General features: G+C 50.4%; 1 protein-coding gene across 5 annotated transcripts; it reads right to left on the bottom strand.

The window, feature by feature from the left end:
* Positions 1-4: 4 nt before the first annotated feature.
* Positions 5-20988, bottom strand: EWSR1 (EWS RNA binding protein 1). Of its 5 annotated transcripts, none has more exons than XM_090120713.1 (18): positions 20881-20988; positions 19236-19272; positions 18935-18986; positions 16772-16895; positions 16331-16348; positions 11487-11670; positions 10057-10224; positions 8111-8325; positions 7460-7640; positions 4662-4699; positions 4098-4130; positions 3056-3174; positions 2354-2483; positions 2064-2186; positions 1784-1961; positions 1307-1404; positions 521-788; positions 5-389 (listed from the first exon to the last, which is right to left on the bottom strand). In XM_090120713.1, the coding sequence occupies exons 1-18, from the start codon at positions 20954-20956 to the stop codon at positions 350-352; spliced, it is 2082 nt and encodes a 693-aa protein (XP_089976839.1). In that variant the 5' UTR covers positions 20957-20988; the 3' UTR covers positions 5-349. The 5 variants fall into 5 exon arrangements, with proteins under 5 accessions (XP_089976839.1, XP_089976840.1, XP_031447966.1 ...); XM_090120714.1 differs by having other exon boundaries at positions 4662-4696; XM_031592106.2 differs by lacking the exon at positions 16331-16348.
* Between the last annotated feature and the right edge of the window lie 61 nt (positions 20989-21049).

The raw sequence follows: 21049 nt of genomic DNA, 5'->3' as shown, positions 1-21049 counted from the left end.
AAAAAAACAACCAAAAAAAGGAAACATCACAACCATTAACATCGTTACAGTTATTAGTCGGCGCCGCTGGGGGCTGCGCGGTGATACGAGCATGCTCACAACGAGGGGGGGGGTCAGTTTTAGTTCGACAACCATTCTTAAAAGGGGGGGGGAGGAAAAAAGAAGTCGGCACACTACCGTTGAACTTCGTTTTAATGTTTCTCCACAAACGGTGAAAAAGACTAAAGTACAGACGAGGAATAATCATAATGTTGCGGCCAACATTATAAATATGGAATTATAAATTTAAAACATTTTCTGGTTTTAAAAAATAAATCTGGTAGTAAATGCAGCTGGGCGGGCTGTGCCGTTAGTAGGGCCGGTCTCTGCGCTCCTGGCGGTGCTCCCCCCTGCAAGAAGCACGCAGTGTCAGTCAGAGCCACGTCCCTCCCAGCTCCACCCTGCGGGTCTGGCGATGCTCTGTGCCCCGTGGGCTCCCCCACACCCCCATAGTTCTCCCCGCCGCCCGCTCCCCACATACTTGTCCATCTTCCCCGGGCCTCCGCGCCTTCCGCCTCTGCCTCCTCCTCCCATCTGGTCCATAAGCGGGCCGGGCGGACCCCCGGGGCCACCTCCTCGCCGGCCCCCTCCTCCGTAGCCGCCTCGATCCATGCCCCGGCCGCCTCTGAATCCGCCTCTGTCTCCGCCTCGGCCGCCTCTGAACATCCCACCCGGGCCGCCGCGCTCCATCATACCGCCGCCTCTGCTGCCCCGCATTCCTCCGGGGCCGCCTCTACCGCGGTCTCCACCTGAAGGAGAGGGAAAGCTTCAGAGCAGGGAGAGCCGGAGCGCCTCGCAGCCCTCCCTCCTGCTCGCTGCATCGCAGCGGGGGCACGCCGTGCTGGAAGGAGAGCCGTAGGGGGCGGTGGGACCCCCGTGGGCAGCGAAGGATGAGCTTCTGGGCACGCAGCCGGTGCGGCCACGGGCTCAGGATGGCAGCAGCTGAGCTGGAGGGGGACCCAGCGGTAAGGAAAATCACAGAGCTGGGAGACAAGGGGCTCACTGAGAGGGCAGTGCCGGGGAGCAAGGAGATCAAAGCAGTGCTCTGGAGAAGTGACGTGCTGCAGAGAGCCGCAGGGAAGTGGCTCTGCAGCTCAGAAGAGCGGCTAAGTGTGGGAGGGCTGCAGGCAGAGCAGTCCCTGCATCACAGCTGAGAGCGATGGCTGCCCAGGGGGCAGGAAGCTGCCGCTCCCTCAACATCCCCACGGCAGTCACAAAACTGCCGGTGCCACCAACCCAGCCCTGCTGTGAACCCAACCACACGTACCTGGAGGGGGGAAAGGGGGTGGGAGAAACCCTTCTGGTTTAGGAGCCTTGCACTGATTGCACTCTGTTCTCCAAGCGAAGTTCTGGTTTCCACATCCCCTACGTATAACAGAGCAGTCAGTAAGGAGCAGGAATGCACTCCTGGTTGGTAACAGCCAGCAGTGCTGCAAGGCCACCACAGAACACAACACCCACGTGCAGCAGGGGGTTGTTGGGACCTGGAGCACGGCGAGCAGCCCAGTTCACCCAGCCTGCAGCACAGGGCTGTGACACCGGCCCTCCACACTCTGGGGAGGGGAAAGAAGCTCCCCTGAAGACCCAGCAAGTTGTTAGGAGAAAGACCTGCATGTCTTGGCCAATGCCTCAGCCAGCACAGCCCCCCCTGTGCTGAGATGAAGGACAGCGGTCCCACAGCCCCGCAGTGCCACAGCCTGGGAAAGGAAGGTGTTTCTATGCAGGGAGGGCAGGGGGTACTTACGGATTGGGGCACTGCCAGTCCCCGGCACGGTGCTGCACGCTGCCTCCAGAGGGGTTTCCTCTGGATCCTCGTGGTCCTCTGGAGGAGAAGCCTCCCCTGTCGCCACCTCTGCCTCCCATCCGGCCCATGGGACCGCTTGGCCCACCGGGCCCCCCCGGGCCTCCAGGCCCCCCAGGACCTGCAAGGAGAGCCCTGTTAACACCGCCGGGCAGCAGCTGCAGGTGGAGGATGCTGTGCTGCAGGCTGAGCCCCTCAGGGGCCCGAGGGAACTGGATGTTACCTCCACGGAGAGGGGGAGGCATTCCCCGCTGATCCCGTGGGGGCATCCCGCCCCTCATGCTGTTCATCGGGCCCTTCTTCCGTGTGAGGCTGACTTTGAGCTTGCTGCCCTGGAAGTCCTTCCCTAGGAGGAACACAAAGGCAAGAGCCTCATTTTGTGCTGCGGGTTTCCACATAGAGCCTGGTATCACACACATCTTCCCAGAGCACACACAAGTGCACGGAGTCCATAATCACATGGAAAACCGCAGAGCAGAAGGACAATCCCAAAACATCACACCCCATACTCACCATCAAACCATTCAACAGCTGTTTTGGCAGTGGATGGGTCGTCGTAAGAGACCGTGGCATCTCCTTTTGGTTTGCCAGTTTCTTTATCAATGTAGAGGTGTATCATGGGCTGCCCAGTCCTCTTGTTCATCTAGCAGGACATCAAAGCATTATTACAAGTCACACGTCCCTGTATACACTGAGTGGGGATTCTCTCCTCTGTTCTGCTTTTGATTTGAGATAACAGTTCCACTTGGCAACTCTGTGGTAGGAGAAAGGGCCCTCTGGCTCACCACGCCAACCAAATGCAGGAACTGGCCCAGCAGCCTCTCCTGCAGGCTCCCATGAGTGCAGGAATTGAGCTGCAGCCTCCCCACATCCTCCTCCGCTCTTCTCCACCACCCTTCTCTTTCAAGCTGTCACACATCCCACCAGCAGCAGATGCACAGAGGGATGCTTCCTCTGAGTCTGTAAGCACTGCAGCTTCTGCATGGCTGATGGAGGCAGAGAGGGGCAAACCCTGCAGAGGTTCTGTTGGGGTGCTTGTGCTACAGTGCAGTTCCAGGCTGTGCTGACCTCACTGCCCATCAGAGCTGCTCAGCTCCATAGGTGGGACTGAATGGGACAGCTGGCAGGGAGGAGGCAGCCAACCCCCTTCTCTGTGCTCTGTCCCTGGGGGCCAATGGGTGCACACACACACACACACACACACGTTCCTCTCACCTTGACAACCCCACACTGTTTGAAGAAGTCTGCCAGATCCTCCAGGGTCACATTATCATTGAGTCCCTGCACATACACTGAGCTGTTGTCCGAGTCCTCATCCGGGTCCATAGGTGGGCCTAGGAGACAAATCTCAGCATCAGGCAGTGGGAAGAGGCAGCGATCCAGCAGTGCAGCACTGCTAGCACGTCACCCTCAGCCAGCTGCAGCTTCTCTCTCAATAAGTGCATTTATGAAGCGACACGGAACTGCAGGCACTGAGAGCAGCGCTGAGGGCTGAGCTGCCCTGTCTGCTCCCTGCTGCAGAGCCACCCAGCATGGCCAGGACACCCGGCTGCAAATGTGAGACCTCTGCAATGGGCCGTGAGTGAGACCCGAAGGCACAACACACCTCTGCAGCCTTCAGGTCCTGCACACGGATGCTCACCCCCTCCTGCTGCAATAATTCCCTCCTTCCTTATGCTGACTACCAAATGTGCCCGTGCAGGAGGAAGCAAAGGGCTACGGGCAGGGGTGGACCAGGTTGCCCAGAGAAGTGGTGGTGCCCCATCCCTGCAGACACCCAAGGTAAGGGGATGGGCTGTGAGCACTGATGGAGCTGTGGGTGTCCCTGTTTGTTGCAGGGGGTGGTTGGATAAGACAGCCATTAAGAGCCCCTTCCAACTCAAACCATTCTATGATCTTATAAGGAGGAAGGAGACTGCTGGACAAGTGCCTACAAGCTCCAGACTGTTGCAGCCTGGGACGTGCTTTCTGCTGCTCCAGGCAGCTACGCAGCAGCTCCTTGGCAAGAGCCCCCAGCTCCACGGAGAAGCACAAGCATCTCACAAACACTGGTGTGGGCTTCCACCAGTCCAGGTGTTCCGATGAATCAGGAATAAAGAATCAGATGAAACCGCCCCAAAGAGACTGCAAACAGCAGAGCATCTCTGTACTCCTGCTACAGGAGGGCAAGATATGGGGCAACATCTTCTGTGAGCTGAGATGAGCACAGAAATCTCCACGCCACAAGCCTGGGAGGGGTCTGAGCAGTGATAATTACCTAAGTCAAGGTCCGGTCCTTCCTCCATGTGTCCTGCCAGTCGGGAGAGAACCATAAGAAGCAGTGTTAGTGCAGGCCTTGCGGGCCGAAGGAGCGACACACACATCACTATCTACTTATAACCACCATTCGATGGCGTTGGTTAAACTCCAACTGACCCGCACTGCAAAATCACCAGCAATGCACACCTCTACGTGGCGATCGGTTCGCTGTTTTTAGCAGCCTTTCCATCCATTAACCACTATTACACATTTTTTTTTTTTTTATGCTTTACCAGGCCAATCCGTTTTAAGTTCATTAATAAAAAGTTACTTTAAAATTATCAAATCCAAACCATTTATTTTCCCCAAATTACAGAAGTGGTTTCTCAATTCTTCCACGTTACCCTGCGTCCTGTCACCGCACACCCCTAGGCATGGCCGGCAGTACCCATTACAGTCTTGTTGCAAACGTCATTTTAACCACTTAAAACTAATACAAATTACACTTTTTCTACAAACTGACTGCAATTTTTTTTTTTTTTTTTTTTTTAAACACTATCCATTGTAATGCTCAAAAACTTACCACCAGGCTTATTGAAGCCACCTCGCTCTCCAGCGCTGCTGGGGGGATAAACGAAGAAATGAAGGCCTTTCCCTTTACAAAGCCAGTACCGCTCTGAGCCTCTGCGGCTCACTGGGAAGAAGGGCACTGGCTAAACATCTCCAAACAATGCATCTGTCTCTCTCTCTCTCATCTCGTCACTATGCCTTTCTTCAGGGCAGCTCGCTCAAATTTCCTTTACATACACAACCTCGCTTGTCTGGTTCTAGACACCACTTTGCTGTCGGTACCCTTCCATTACTTTGTATTGGTATTATCAGTGCAATACTTGGCAAAAAAAAAACAACAAACCAAAACAAAACAACACCAGCATCTCTGAGCGTTGCAAATCAATTCCTGAGAGGCAGGACGGGCTGCCTGCTGGTCGCTCCCTCCCTGCCGTGTGTCCACAAAGCGCACCCTCAGCCTCCCAGGTCCCTGACATTAACAGTTCAAAAGGGAGGAGACGACCACACGCGATGCCTACAACAGTTCCGATGACATTCCCGCTCCAACCTCGCTAGAAAGCCATACATTCAGGTCGCTACTGAACTTAACAAGTCTCTGAGGAGGAGAACTTACAGCATACAGCGAGGGCTCGAAGGCCTGGGGTGCAGCTTTGTGGGCACAGAGACCGGAACGCCAATCTGGGCACGTGCCAATGGCAGCTCGTGGCTTTTGGCAAAAGCTTTGGCTGGAGCTTTCGCTCACAAGCGCAGGTTAATTGGGAAAGGCCACCTGAGAGCATTTTGGTGTTTCTCACTTTTTTTGTTTTGGAAAGGCAAAAGCTGTTTGGAGGGAGACGAGCAGAGGAGGGAGAGCACCACTATTTTCTAGCAAGTATTGCACCTCTAATACAGGAAAAAAGAGAAAAGTTGTCAATACACATTTCAGGCTGTAGCATGCAGCTTTGCCTCCTCTGGTTAAAGTACACACCGTTCACGTCATGTCTCTCTTTTTTAAACATATACGTTTACACTTTTTGGTTATTTTTAATGTTACACAATTCTAAAGTAGTATACCTCCTCTGGTTTTATTACCAAACAACAAGTATTCAGTTACCAAAGTTACAGAAGGATTCCATTTATACAGTGAATACATTTGGTTAAAAATATGCTATGTATATTTTTCCTCTCCATATGGACACCGTGTCTAGTCCCACTTTTCATTATGCTGCCGGCTGAGTACTGAGTACGGGTACTTTTTAAGTACTGAGGTGTATACAAGGCTCTCACTTTGTAACCTGTAGCATATAAATGCGACAAAGCATGTTAAAAAGTTTCCATGTTTAACAGCCAATGAAAATATAAAATAACCGAGTCAATGAAAAAGGGCACGTTAATAACATCGAGCTCCTTACCTGCTGGAGACACTGAAATCCATCATCACAGCATGATTAGGAGGGCCAAGTTCCCCTACCTGCCCCTTGGTGCTCACAGGAAGGCCACCTTTTCCATGGACAGCACAAAGGCCGTGTCCATAAAGCAGGGGGCCCTCCCTTATGCTCCAGCCAGGTGGGAATCGCTACGTACGTTATTTAAGATTGGGTTACAGTGTGAAATCAGAGAGGTGACAGATCTTTGGCACGACACGATCCAGAGGGACTACCAATTTTGGGATGTGATGATAGGCATTTCAAGTGTCTACGTCTACTTTAAACTGTTAGAGGTAAATACATCATGGGTGAAATCTTTATGCAGAACTGTGGAACTCTGTTCCACTCGAGCCAATTCCAGCCAGGTGCACTCCAACACGAGCGAGGCTTTTCCTTCTGTTACCACATGTTGGTGGTTGATTTCTCCGATAAAGATTTCATCCCACTTCATTCTGGCAGAGCTATGCAGAGTGGGACTGCACCAGGCTGTACGACAGCCCTACATGTTGCCTACCAGTGAGAAGCTGCAGCTCCACCTGCCCTGCCAACACGAGGGCTGGCACTCTGCATCCCATCACATCCAGTGAGCACCTAGGGGCACTCTGCATAGCTCTGCACTGCAGTGTGAGGGGATGGAACACACACAAAGCTACGTCTTCCTTCCCTTAATGAGCCTTTGGGATCAGTCCTCCTTCCTCGCCTTTATCAAAACAAACATCACAGATGGGGAGACCAACAGCTGACCTGAAGACACAGGTTTACCAAACCAGATTTTGCCATCAGTTAAAATGGCCAAACTGGTTTAGACCACCTGAAAGCTCCAATTGGGGAGCAGTCCTGGAAGCCAAGCCAGACCTTTATATGGTCTCGGGGTCATTCTTCACGCTTCAGCCAAGCTCCAAGTGTTCTGACAGAGTCAGGGCTTCAACAGCAGCAATCTGCCCCACACATACACTTACGATGTAGTTCTGCATGCTACTGCTAAGGCTGACATGAGGCTTCTGCCTGGTACATACCTGACCTGTCAAGTTCCCCATTAATGGGTGAGGCATGAGAAGTGAGTGACTCCTGGACCTGGCAGAAGGTTTGTGTGTGTTCAATCCAAAGTTACTGTTAAACCCCACAGAGGACTTCACCTCTGCATGACCACGAAGGGAGCTGAAAGTTCCAGGTTTAGCAATACCCCTGGTTGCCCCGGGCCCAACCAGCTGCAGGACAGAAAAAACATACATCTTGCTCCTACTTCCCCTCAGGTAACATTTCCATGGATTAGAAGCAATGCTGCTACAGAGATGTTATCCATGGAAGTACAGCTGGGAATGTCAACCTTTCAGTCCCTTCTTTCCTTTTTCAAATCCTATGGGTAAAACAGAATTAGGTAAAAGGAGAAAAGATTTGCTCTTACCCCATTCCACCGCGTCCTCCTCCCCGCCCACCTCTGCTCATGCCTCCACGCTCATATCCCCCTCTTCCCCTGCCCCGGTTATCAGGGCCGCTCATATTCCGGTTCTCTCCTGGGCCTGAAAACCCTCCAGATTCCTGTCCATACACGTTCATGCTGCTGGGATGGTCCTGACGGAACGAGCCTGAGGAAGAGAGCAACAAAAACATCACAGGACTGCAGACAGGAGTGGGTCCTGTCCTGTTTCTCACTGCCTTCAAGCACCAGAACATGGGCAGTACCGTGTGGAAGTCGCTTGCTGAAGTGCTTACAGGCACTGCTTCATTCATGGGGATCTGAAGTCAGTCTGATCCCTGCACAACGGTCATTGGGTTGCTTATATTGAGCCTTGCCCAGCCCGGCCACAATGGTCCTCTGCATTTCTGTGTTTTATAACCACCCACCCACCTCCAGGGCAGTGATGGGAGCATGGCAGTGCTCTACTGAACCAGCCTGGCTGTTTTTCAGTGAGAAGAGACAGAGCTCAGCTACGTTGCTTTCCCTTCAGATCCTTCAGACCCAAAGAAGTGCCAAGTCTCCTTCAGAGGCAGCTCACTCAGGAGTGATGGAGACCAACCCCTCCCACAGCAATGCCACAGCTTTAGGCACACTCACTCTGCTGGCCATAGCTGCTGCTCTGCTGGCTGTACTGGCTTGGGGGCTGGCTGTAGGATCCAGTCTGGGGTGGGTAACTCGTTGGGGGCGGCTGCTGCGCGTAGCTGCTCTGCTGCCCATAGCTAGTCTGCTGGCTGTAGGTGTTCTGCTGCCCGTAGGTGCTCTGCTGGGAATAAGTGCTCTGATCGTAACTGCTCGGCTGTGTGGAGGAATAGCTGGAAGACAAAAGTGTTTTAAAGATGGGAAGATAAGCCAATTCACTCAGACACGTGCATCAGGCTGCAGGAGTGGCTCACGCAAGAAAGTAATGCAATTATAAGGCATGTGTGCTATTGCAAACCACTTACAAAGCTGAAGTCATCCTACAGAGGCTGCTTTGACAGCGGGAAGAAAAATAAACCTACAAGCAAAATCAGTGTGCCCATCTGCAATATACCTCTGGGAAAGAGGCTGAAGTGCCAGAGTAAAATGAGTGGCAACGCAGGCTCCCTTCTGCCTCAGCTCTGAAATATTTTTAGCTGATGGACAATAAAACTGTTCATCCTCACAGAACCCAGCCTTTAAAACTTTCAAAACATACATTCTGAAACTTAGCATCGACACATTAAGGACACCTGAGGGGGAGAGGTGAGCCCCTTCTGAAATCTGTGTGTAAGGAGGCAGCTAAAGGCCACTTTCACCATTCATACTTCAGAGATTCTCCATCTTTTACTGGATGCAGTGGGGAACATTACAACCACGGGTGAGGAATTGGCTGAGGTGCTCAATGCTTTCTTTACTTGTGACTTTAGCAGTCAGAGCAGTTATCCTCAAGGTATCACTACAGGCGTGGGACAGAGTGGCTGGAAAGCTGTGTGGAAGAAAAGGATTTGGAAGTATCAGTCAACTTCCAGCTGAACGCGAGCTGCACCTCGAGTACTGTGCTCAGTTTTGGACCTCTTACTGCAAAAAAGACACTGAGGCCCTGGAGTGTGTCCAGAGAAGGGCAATGGAGCTGTGAGTGGTTTGGAGCACAGCTCTGCAGGGAGTGGCTGAGGGAACTGGGATGGGTCAGCCTGGAGAAGAGGAGACTCCAGCAACTGTTTGAATTGCGAAGGGATTTTTAAAGGACATCTAGTTCAATTGTCCTGTACTGAACAGTGACACCTACAGCCTGATAAGGGGCTTAGAGCCCCACTTCCCTGACCTTGGGTGTCTGCCCCATGGGACAGGGCACCACAACCTGGTGGGGTGTTGGACTAGATGGCCTTTAGAGGTCCCTTCCAACTCACTTGATTGTATGATTGTATGTATGTATAACCTCTCTGGGCAACCTATGTCAGTCCTAATAGTAAACTTTTACTCTAATAGTAAAAAACTTTTTTCCTATATCCAATGTAAATCTCCCCTCTTCTAGTTTGAAACCACTTCCTCTTGTCCTATCACCACAAACCCTGCTACAATGTCTTTCCCTTTTTTCTTATGCTCCTCCCATCCCATCCCCTCCCCCCACCCCAGCTTTAGAAACTGAAAGGCTGCTCTCAGGTCTCCCTGGAGGTTCAGGTTGGATATTAGGAAACATTTCTTCTCTGGAAAAGTGGTGACTCATTGGCACAGGCTGCCCAGGGAGGTGGTGGAGTCACCATCCCTGGAGGTGTTCCAGTACTGTGGAGATGCAGCACTGAGGGACGTGGTTTAGTGGTTGTGGTGGTGATAGACTGACAGTTGGACTCAATGATCATAGAGGTCTTTTCCAACCTTAACGATCCCATGATTCTATGATTCAACCCCTGCCTTATCTCTAGAGCTAGTACCACTCCAAAGAACCACACCTTCCTCCTCCCAGGATACTAAACCTCTTTCTACACTCATCCACCTAAAAACCCTTGAGAAAAAATCCTTTTGCCCCAGTTAACCTCATAGCTCCCATGCTAGTTGTAAGAGGCTTCACTTTCTGAAAGAATTACCTGGTAGGAGGATAGGAGGGAGGTGCAGTAACTGGCTGCATCGGGTAGCTGGCAGGCACCTGGGGGTAGCTGTAGTTGCTCTGCCCATACCCTAGGCTGGGCTGGCTGTAGCCTGTTGTACTCGACGGTGGTTGGCTGGTCTCTGCTGGTTTGCTGCCATCTTGGGGTCTGAAAGTAATAATGAACAATAAGGAGACACAAGCACAGACCTCCGCAGGTGGAAGAAGCACCAGAGGTGTACAGGATGGTACTTTCTTTGGGAAGGGTTACCAACCAGCACATCAGTGCTGGTCACTCAATAGCAGCTAGTGCACACATGCTGAGCACCAAACATTTTACCCACTGCACACTGCCACCAAGAAACAACATCCTGAATTGAGAGCACTTGGAGAGCACCACAGCTTCTGTTTGCCAGCTGCATTATGAAACCTACAGCGAGGGGTTCAGACTTTGGCTCTAGGAACAGAAGATGTGAAGCTGCCAGGAAAGTCGGTCAGTAGCACTGCCCCTCTGCTCTGTTTTGCACAATGCTTGTAAACGATTAGCTCCAAAGCAGCAAGAAATGCTGCCAGTTAAAGGCACCATTGTTTGGTTTAGAATCCAGTGCAAGCAGATATTGCCCCACATACGTTATCTGATGAAAGGGAGAGGATGTTTAGCATTAACTCTCAAGGCCTGAAAATAAAGAGAACTCTTTGCATGCAGTTTGCATGTCCCCTTCTTTTTAGATTAGTCCCCTTCTGCTTAGAATTTCAAAGTGTTTATCAGAGCTGAATGAAAAAAAAGAACTGAACTACTTTTATTGTACAAGCTGGGAAGAATATTTAAAATGACACCAGGATTCATACTTAAGTGTAATCTGAGAGACACAGCCAGGGCTGTGTCATGCTCTGGCCTTGTTATTCAGGAGCAGTTACTGCAAACATCAGGTAAATGAAGAAAGCAGTTCTGACTAGCTTCTAAGTTTCCATTCCACGTCCTAAACCTGTAACATCTTGAGCAAACAATTAAGTTGAACATGCTACTGACAGTATCCGACACAAGAGATTTAAAAAGGAAGTTGTCTTCAGCATGTGCAGCCACTTAAGAAATCACAGGGCACAGCATCATCCTAACCACCCCGTGACTCAAGCAGAATGGTCCATTTTCTGGTCCAGATCATGAGTCAAGTGCCCATTTGTGCTGCTTGGTTGCTCTCTCTATTTCCCAGTAGCAGCGCTGACTCACTGCGCCAGAACAGAAGCACCTACACAGCTTCTTCCAGCTCTGAAAATGTTGTGGGATCGGCTGCAGCAAGAGCAGAGCTTAAGTGTAAGAGGCAGAGAAAAAATGGAAGCAAAACCAGCGGGGCCTCAGTTCAGCTGGTGGTGCCCTTGGGCACGTCAGCACAGCAACACACGGCCTCGGGAGAAGACAGAAACACACGTTACCTCGGGGGAACGGCCGCAGGTGGCTGCTGCCCATAGGCTGGGTAGGCAGGCTGGGTGCCATAGGATGGTGCTGCGTAGGAAGCCTGGGTGGTGGTAACCGTGGCAGTGCTGGTGTCGTAGGCGGCCGTGCCGTACCCCTGGACGGGCTGACTGTATGCTGGGGGGGCAGTCGGGGCCGTGTAACCTGCAACAAAACACAGCCTTGTCATCACACCAGCACGACCACCTCGCTTGAGATGCTCTGCTCTATTTCATCCCTGCTCGTGGTGCATCAGAGCTCAGAAACAGCGCTGCTGCAGAAACCTCACAGGTGGCCTGAGTGTGCCTAATGAACCCGCAGCATCCCTTCGCCTCCCCTGCAAAGCCCCCGCTCCAGGAAACCTCAGCCTGCCCCAGAAATACCCCCTCCATCCCCAGTGCACACCCCGAGGAGCCTTCTGGAAGCCAGCCTGCCATCAGCATCCAAGGGCTGTTTGTTCACAGCACCTGAGGCTCCTGGCTAATGCAGCACAGCAGGGCAGGCTGAGGCATGCAGCGCCTTCTTTTGTCCAGCGGGCTACACAAAGCTCCTCCTGGCTTTACAGTCAAAGAAATGCAATTAATTGGAAAAGCACAGTCCCATCCTGGCAGCTTTTTTGAGAAACGAAAAGCACAAAAGTGCACCAGGCAGACAGAGAAGTCTTTCTGAGCCCTTTGTAAGCATTACTTAAAACAGCAATTCTAGAAACTGAAGGAAAGCACTTTACATTTGCTTTAGCTTAGGAGAAAGGTCAGGAGCTGCCTTGTGTGTCGGTTTTTAAGATGTTTTATGTACCCTCACTTCTCTTACAATTTCAGACTGCTTCAGCTAAAAAGCTCAGAGCTCACACATTTATTTCTGAACAGTTTTACAGGAATATCTCAGATCCCAAACCAGCTCCACTGAGATTAGTGCTCCCAGCAGCTGTTGCTAGGTAATTCAGCTGACCATTTGGCTTGTCAACAAAGATGAACAACAAACCAAGTATTACCACAGTGGCTTTTTTTACAGTTAAGAACCACGCAAGCTGGTTTTCCAATTATGAAACAAAGATTTGCATGAAAAGCTACCAATTAAAAATTTTGTTAGCAAAAGCTCACTTACTAAAGTATAAAAAAATCAATTGCTAAAAAGCAGCCAACCGGTTTCAGTCTTACTGAAGTGATCTTAATTGCATCAATTAAGGTAACAGCTTCTCCATCACTCAATATTTTTTATTAAACACAGGACACTTGTGACCTACTCCTCACACAGCACGTCAGGCAAATTGTGCTGTAGGCTTTTTATTTTGATTCCTCCCTTTCCAAAATGAAAACACTTCCAGCAGAATGAAGTGTGCGTTCCTCCAGAAGCACAACCTCTCTGTGCTCTGCAGGTAACCTGCTGGAAAATCAGGGTTCTCAAACCAGAAAGTAGAGACAAAGAAGTGAAAGGAGATGTGGGTGCAGCAAACAAAACCAAGCTGCAACATCCTGCCCTGTGCTTTACTCCTGAGCTTTCCAGTTGGTCCCAGCACGCTGATGAGGGGCTCTGAGTAGGAAGAAGTCTTTCCCTCTACTCCATCTGCAAGTGCCAGTCCCCACGTTGTTCCCTGTGCCTGCTGCCCTGCGTGCTTATCACATCACCACCCTCCTGGATGCTGTGGAGCAGCTTCTCCATCGTGCTTCTGCCAAGCTGGGAGCAGGGAAGTTCCCTTCCTACCAGGAGACAGGGGCAGGAATTGCTGGCAGGAAGTTTTCTCAGTTGTTCAGCTGCGCCTGGCTGCTCAGAGTGTTACTGGAGAGCAGGACTGAGGTGAATTTGAACAGGAGTGAGCGTGGCTTTTAGTGCCTCAGACAAAATTAAACAGCTCAAACACTTCAATGTGAGCCACCACAGTGCTTCCACATTACACAGCTGAAGGAATCCTTACTTTAAGTGGCTGAAGCCTGACCACTTATTAAAAAGAAAAACACCTGCTGTTTGCAGTACAGTCTGACACGTGTGCCACTGAAACCACAGCCCTGGGGAGCAGCACACAGAGACAGTCATCCTCCAGAAAGGGGCCCTCATGGTGCCACCATGGGCAGCACTGCCTTTTTACATCATCTGAGTGGGTTTGCTAATAGCAGGCTCTGCACAGGCATTAGAATAAAAAGGAGGAGAAAATCATCCTGAATTTTAATGCTTCGGCTCTGGATGGAGCATTTCCCTTGTGCAGGCAGCTCGGCAGGAAGCATTTGCACCAGAGAAAGAAAAGGCGGTGATTTAACATCCTGCTGGCCTGAATTTTCATTTCAGCCACTTAGTTTAAATGCTTAGAAAACCCTCAAGAGCTGTACTTCTGAGGGGGCCATTTACACAACATCATTTCTCTCTCCTCCTCCCAGCAGTCAGTGATACAAATGGCAAATCTGCAGAACAGATATTGTATGAAAAGAGGAACGGGAGAACTCTGATAACCTGCTATAAGAAGTGCTGTTGCACGGCTCAGTTTCCTCACAAATCATTCACTCTTGTGAGCAAAACCCTTATTGAAGTCCAGGAATTCTTCAGCAGGAGGAGAAGCTTTCAGGATTAGGTCCTCGGAGAACAGCAACTAAAAACTGTAGTCAAAGCAGCTCATTCTGAAATAAGCAGGCTTCAGGCCAGCCAGCAGCAGTTTTCAGAGCTCCCTCCTGATTCAAGCTGTGCTAGAAGCTCTCCACAGGGTCCTGGTGCCCAGGGGAAGTTGACTCCTTGTCCTGCTTGGCACGAACACCTCCCAACAGAGGTCCAGAGAAAGGGAAGCAGGGGCTGCTCAGTCTGCTTCCTTTTGGTGTAACAGGTTATTGGGGTAGGCAACACACCTAAGGGAATATTTACTTCCAGTTCTGAGCAGTGGGAGCTGGTTATCTTTAAAGAGCTGTTCCCATCTACTTAAAGCAGATTTAGTCTTGGAGATTTTAAATCATATTTTCATCCCCAAATGATGATGTTAGAAAGCCAATAACCGTAACAGATGCAGCTGTTTATTTACTCTTGCAATTCATGCTTACATCTTGCAGTGATTAAAGAGCAACCCACAACCACAGACCTGATGGTGCCGATTAATCCCCTTATTCTCTTGCTGCTGGGAGCTGCAGAGCAGCCTGCAGGCTCTGACCCTGAGGGGTTGGACAAGGGGACTCCAAGTCACCTTCTGCAGCCACAGGAGGAAAGAGGAAGGTGAGGAGGCCGCAGAGGTCCCAGCCCCAGCCTGAGACATGGTCCTAACAGGCTGTGTCTGCACTGTATTGGAATTTCCCCAACAACGGTGGCATCTTAAAAAAAAAAAAAAAGTAATAATACACTGTTAAGACAAGAGTCACTTTGCTTTTAGCTAACTGGAGAACTGCAGTAATTCCTCTGCTAAGAAAAAGCGATGAGAAAAATAAACTGAAATTCAAATGCAAACACAGCTCATCTTTTAGGGCACTAGGATCTGTGCCCCAGGCAGCACCACAGGCTCTATTTTGGATGAGAAGCCAGAACTGGCGTTCAGCAGAGGCAGTGATGGACAGACAGGCCTTCAGCACCATCAGCCTCATTTGCACAGCTCCGGCTCCTGAAGGAGAGGCAGGTAGAAGAAGAATAAACACAACCTGGCACTCTGCCTCGAGAGCAACACCGACAGCTCTGCCATGGACAAGTGCTGCACGGGTTGAGGCAAATCATACTTGAAGGCCTGAAAAAAAAACCTTTCATTTGGCCACTTCCTGAGTTTTCTTTTATTTTCTTAGATGAAAAGAAACCAAAGTGTTTTGCCTAAAAAGCAGCTGTGCAGAAAAGATGCCTGGCATTATTATTAATCCAGGAAATATACTCTTGGAGAGCAAGCACAAACACAACCCTTGCAGGAATGGAGTCAGCAGGAAGGATTAAGGGACTCCAACATTCCCAAGAAAAATCTGGGATGTCCACAAAATAATCTTCCTGCCCATTTATGTGCACAGATTGTTAAAGGGAAGGAGAAATGCAGCGGATAACTGGCTAAAATCCTCATTCTGCAGGATACCTACCAGGCAGAGATCCTCACCCATGTAGTTTAAGTGCTATATAACTGGACACACTATAGGACAGTGCTTTCTCTCTGCTTCTTCCTTGGAAGCATTCCCCAGCAGCTTCTGTGGCCAGGTACCCATGGGCACACTGCCTGCCTGTTCTGGTATTCCCACGCTTCAGGAAATACTTCACAAGGCTGCCACTCTGAGAGACATTTGCAACCAAGGATGAATCTGCAGAAAACGGTACCCAAAGCACTGCTTGAAGGAAAATTAGTTCTCTTTTTCAAAGTCTTCTGAGATTTTAAGCCAAATATATCAAAAGTGAATGATGTCTCAATAGTTTCTTTCAGATGCTAAGACATTTGTATGTATAAAATTTCAGTTCAAAGAGCACATGTTGAAATAGTGGACAGAGCATTTATGAGCACATGGAGTATGCATCCACACTGTAAATCCAAAGACATCACATGAAACATGCAGAGATGGTGGTCAGGACATCTGGACACGTCTAACCATGCTGTTTACCCTTTAGGGAATAGTAAAACAGTGGTGTTATATTCACCTGAAACATCTCAGCATGCCTGTCCTGAGCGCTTAGGAAGCTTCTTCCACAAAGTGCACCACCCAGCCTTTTCAAAGCTGCTCATTACAGAAACATGGAGACTGCAGACAGCACTGCAGCCTAGCACACTCTTAGTGTACATAATGTCATGGTGCAAGTTTTTGGTGCTAAAAGCAAGGGACACCTAAAGGGTTAACACTGCAAGTTTAGACAGGATGAGATGGCATTTTCCATGCAAGAGTGAGCAGGATAGTCAAACCTGTACTGGTCCCTTCTACTGTGGGAAGCACAAGACAAAAAGTAGAGGGTACACTATCAGAACAGGCATACATCACTTTCACTGATTTGATTTTCAGGCAGGGGGAGTGCTCAGGACATGGACTCAAGAGCAGCCAGAACAGGCACTCGTGAGGAGCACTGCTGGGTAGCTCGTGTTTGCTGTGCTCTTTTTAAGCACAGCCCATTCTGCAGCCATGCTTAGCTCCACAGCATGAACCAGCACCCAAAAGGCTCCCTGAAAAAATGAAATGGCTCCATTTCCTTGCTCAGGGCGTTCAGCCCACCCACACCTTCACATCATTTGAACCTGCAGGCTCCCAAGGAAGAAAACCCTTCCCACAACAGAGTTCGTGCTGGAGCTCCCCGACACAGACCTGACCCCAAGTCCTCCCCCAGCATCAATCAGCCCTGCAGCTCTTACCAGTGGGGGGCTGCCCATAGGACGTGGCATATGCAGTCTGCCCATACGTTGCAGTTGTCTGAGGCTGTGTGTAGCTGGCATCGGTGGGCTGTCCATAAGTCCCGTAGCTCTGCTGCCCGTAGGTCTGCTCCAAAGATGAGAGAGATTTAATTTGTGAGCAGAAATGACTCGCACGTGTCTCACAGATACACACAGATTGTTTTGGTGCTGTACACAGACTGGGGGGATCTGTGTTACCTGGTTTACTGAAAGCAATCTGAGTCAAGCCAAGGCTACTCTGAAAGATTGGGCGCTACTGCAAATTTCAGTTCAGATCTGTAATGAAGTTACAAATGCAATTTTTCAATGCCAGGACCAGAGGAGCAGCCTCTAACACATTCACAAAACATGTGTGCTCTATGCAAAGAGAAACAGGACAGCATCCAGCTCCTCATAACTGCCCAGGCACATAGCAACATTCGCAGGTGCCTCCTGAGAGCTAACCTGCAACACTGGAGTGGGGCTATCCAGAGTGTGGAGCTGCATGAAGCAAGACATCAGCTACTTCAACTAACATTCACCAGAAGAAATCTGTTTAAGCTTTCAGTGAAGTTATTTGGAATATTCTTCACACCCACCAGCCAACATTTGTCAAAACCAGTTTATGTGGGCACCCGAGGATGGATTCAGCAGGAGCCACACTGCCCCAGCACCTCGGCACTCATCAAGGGATCAGCTCTCACCCCACACCCTGCCCCAAGTCCAGCCCAAAGGAGTGCTGCTGCCTTGCTCAGCCCTCAGTTCAGCTCTGCAAAGCAACCCTTTGGCTGCAGCAGGCTGTGTGAGGAGACTGGATTAGTACAGAGCTGCTGATGCTGTGTTTTTGCCAGCTTAAGAGCCCACAGCCCACTGTCAGTCAGCCTGAACCTTGTGCACCAGCCAGCTGCCAACAGCTGTGTGCTCAGCAGTTGGGTTTGGGGGAAAGTCTAGTTAGAGCTCAAGCAGCACTAAGACAAGCCTCAATGTCCAGATTTTCAGAGATATTCACTGGCTTCTGAGAGTTAAATGCCTGTGTAACTTTTGAGCCAGCCTCCTTGGCTCACAAGTAGTACAGATCTTAATCAAGCCAACAGATCTCAAAGAGAAAAACTTTGATCAGACTGAATTTTCCACTACCTGTGGAAGCTCACTGCACCCAGAGGCACAAGATGCTGCAAACCTCATCTGGCAACTTGCCTGCTGCTGAGTATGAGCTGTTAGCCTTGCACTAAAGGATGCTGAAGCCTCTGTTCTTATGCCTGACAGCCTGCTTACACCTTCTGTGTAACCTGTGCTTTCAGCAGCAGTTCTCGCAATTCTTCTCTCTCAACATATTTATTCAAAATGAAAAGCACTGTCATTTTCAATTCAACTGACCCAGATGCCAAGACTGAACCTCTGCTCCTCCTGTAACAGTGATGCTTTTGCAGAGTTATCTGTGCAGCCTCACCTGCCACAAGCTGGCAGCTGTGGGCAGCAGCACAAAGCCCAGTTAGCTCTGCTCTATAATGCTCCAGCACAACAGCTTCTGTGTGCAGAATACAGAAATGCTTTTGGGTGGCAGGATCTTCCTTTCAAAAAAACCCACTCTCTAGAGATGCTGGGGAAAGTCAACCAAGTTGACTTCAAAAACCACACTTGTATTTTGCATGTAACTGTGGTTTCAGTAACTTGAACCTTAAGGATTAAAAAAAAAAAGTGTAATTCATCTTTGAAAGATCACCATCAGTTTGCAGTCTAGCCAACTAACAATAGTAATAGCTTTAACCACAATAAATCCCTGAAAAAGAAAGAAATCTATCCTCTCCTCCTAACTTTTCCAACTGCTGCCATCACACAAATGGCAATTTCCCCTTTCTCTCTCCTACACCACCAAGTAAAACACCCACTGACATGTAAGTGTCAAACGTACACCAAGAATTGGGCTTTTATTCCTCTTGGCAACAACTGGGATATATTAGCAAGGAAGAGAACGTGGAAGCTCCCGGACATCGAGGCAGTTTCACTTTAAGCACGCAGCACAGGCTGTGTGGGAAGCTACAAGACAGCTCCTAATGACAGATTTTGATGCTGCTCAGAATTTCCCAGGGCTGAAAGATAGCTGCTGGGATCCCAAGAAGGGTCAGAACCCCTCCTATGCTTTACCTGCGTGGTCTGTGCGTATCCTTGGGCTGGCTGAGGTGCGTACGCGCTGTAGCTGCAAAATGAATTTAAAGATATTTATAATGCATCCCAGTGCTCGTGCAATACATACATCACACAACAGCTTTAACAGCCAAATGCTTTCCGCGTTTGTGTTAAATGTTTAAAGTGTGAAAGCAGTACACAATCCAAAGGAAAACCAAAGGATTTGCAAAGCGTACCTGAGCTGAGACTGAACCACAATTACTGCACGCTTACATCACAACTTTTTACAACAAAAGAATAAGACCATAATGCTACTCACCCCTGCTGAGCTGCAGCTTGGCTATAGGTGCTATAATCTACAAAAAAAAAAAAAAAAAAGAAGGAAAGAAAGGTTGACAAAGACTTAACAAAATTAACAGTGCACCGGCACAGCAGCTGGAATTTCCTCCCGCAACTTGAAAGAACTGCTATAAACCCCTGGAAATCTAGTTTCAAAAGAGTAAGGTAAATGCACTTTCTCAACCTTCTTAAAGGAAACAAAACCTCTCTTCCCTTCATTGTTTCTGCTGTCTGCAGCAGCAACTTTGATCTCGAATGACCCCACTTTAATTTAACTGCCACCTTGGATAGCACCCAAGGGGACTGGTAGTGGGCTTTGGAACAAAAGAAATACAGGGGCTGACACTTACAAAAATCCCTGTTTCAAAGGGCCGGGTTGTAAGTCCTTGAGTCCGTAAGAAACACAGCGCTTCACTCCTTCTATTTAACTTTCAAGGACACCAAGGCATCACCGGAAAGTTCTAACTCTTTTCCCCAGGAGGGTTCCAGACCAGCAGCTGGCAGCAATTCCTTCCCCCGAGTCCCAGCCCATGCCAATACTGTGATTTAGAGAACTGAAATCCAGAAAATCCGACCAGAAAAAAAAAAAAAACAACAAAAAACCTCTGCTGAACTGGCTTGCTGCTAGGGATGGAAAATGCATGCACACAGCAATTACAAGGCTATATTTGAAATGATTACAGCTCCTACGGGCACGCTTTCCCTCCAAGTCACCAAGCGTTTCCAGTTCCCACCTAGAGCAAATGGCAGCAAGGAATCCATCCCTAAGACCAAACCTTTCCTGGAGCTCCTCCAGCTCTCCCAGGACCAGAAAGGTCCCAAGGACAGAGATCAGGAACGGGTTCAGACTTTCCTCATAGCATCCTGAGCTGGAATCACAAACCAAACGTGAGCAGAGCTGTGCTCAGAGCCGGGCAGCCCCACGCAGAAAAAAAAGCTCCGGCATTTCTGCTGCCACCAAACCTCGTGTTAAACTGCTCTCTACTGAAAGAAAAAGCGAGGGCTGTGAGCTTGCGGAGCTGCCTGAAGACTTTCCACAGCCCTCAACTCTCCCTAGAGGAGCACGTTACCACGCTGCTACCCATTCCAGCTGACGGAGCACCAGGAATCGCGTTAACGATTCGGTTTTCACCCACCGCAAGCTCTCCACGAACCACACGATGGGTCGGAAGGAACCTTAAGCACAGCTCAGCCCCCAGCCCTGCCCTGGCTGCCCATCGCCCACCGTGTAACGTGCAGCTCCGCACCCCGCCGCCCTCCCAGTTCTCTCCAACCCTCCGTTACCGAGCCTCAAGCCTTCCGCCCGCACGCAGCCCTAACGACCGTTCGCTCCCACGGCCGGGAGCGGCCCCGCGGCCGTCGCCGTGACGCACGCAGCGCAGCTGAGGCCTCGCACCGCTTTCCGAGCTGCGCAAACCCTCCGGGCCGCAGCGGGACGAGGCCCGCTACCCGCACACCCCGCACCGAGGCCCGGCAGGCCCGGCCGACCGCAGCGCTGAAGGCCCAACGCCCCCCGCGCGGCTCGGGATGCGCTCAGGCCGAGATGCTCGGTACCGGCTCAAGGCCCGGCCCGCAGCCTCGCCACCCGCCCCATGCGGCTCATCGACCCGCGCCGCCCCGCTCACCCGTCGACGCCATTTTCTCTCCTTCCTCCTCCGCGCTCCCAACGTCCGGCCGCCGCGGCCGACCCGCGCTGCGCATGCGCGGCCCCGCCCGACGGGACGTACCACTGCTGGGAGGCGGTGTGGGGGGGGAGGTGATTCGACTTCGGCGCAGGGGGGCGCTGTGGTGGGC

Source organism: Phasianus colchicus, chromosome 18 (assembly GCF_987193195.1).
Source record: "Phasianus colchicus chromosome 18, bPhaCol1.hap1.1, whole genome shotgun sequence".
In the NCBI taxonomy this organism is placed as follows: domain Eukaryota; kingdom Metazoa; phylum Chordata; class Aves; order Galliformes; family Phasianidae; genus Phasianus; species Phasianus colchicus.
This window is presented reverse-complemented; position numbering and strand designations above follow the sequence as displayed.

Bases quoted from the DNA above. Each gene is read 5' to 3' on its own strand.
- EWSR1 (XM_090120713.1), bottom strand. From the start codon at position 20,956: ATGCGCAGCGCGGGTCGGCCGCGGCGGCCGGACGTTGGGAGCGCGGAG. The intron at 3,175-4,097 runs GTAATTATCACT...TTTGTCTCCTAG, and splicing joins AGGACCGGACCTTGACTTAG to GCCCACCTATGGACCCGGAT. The intron at 2,187-2,353 runs GTGAGTATGGGG...TGTTCCTCCTAG, and splicing joins AGCTGTTGAATGGTTTGATG to GGAAGGACTTCCAGGGCAGC.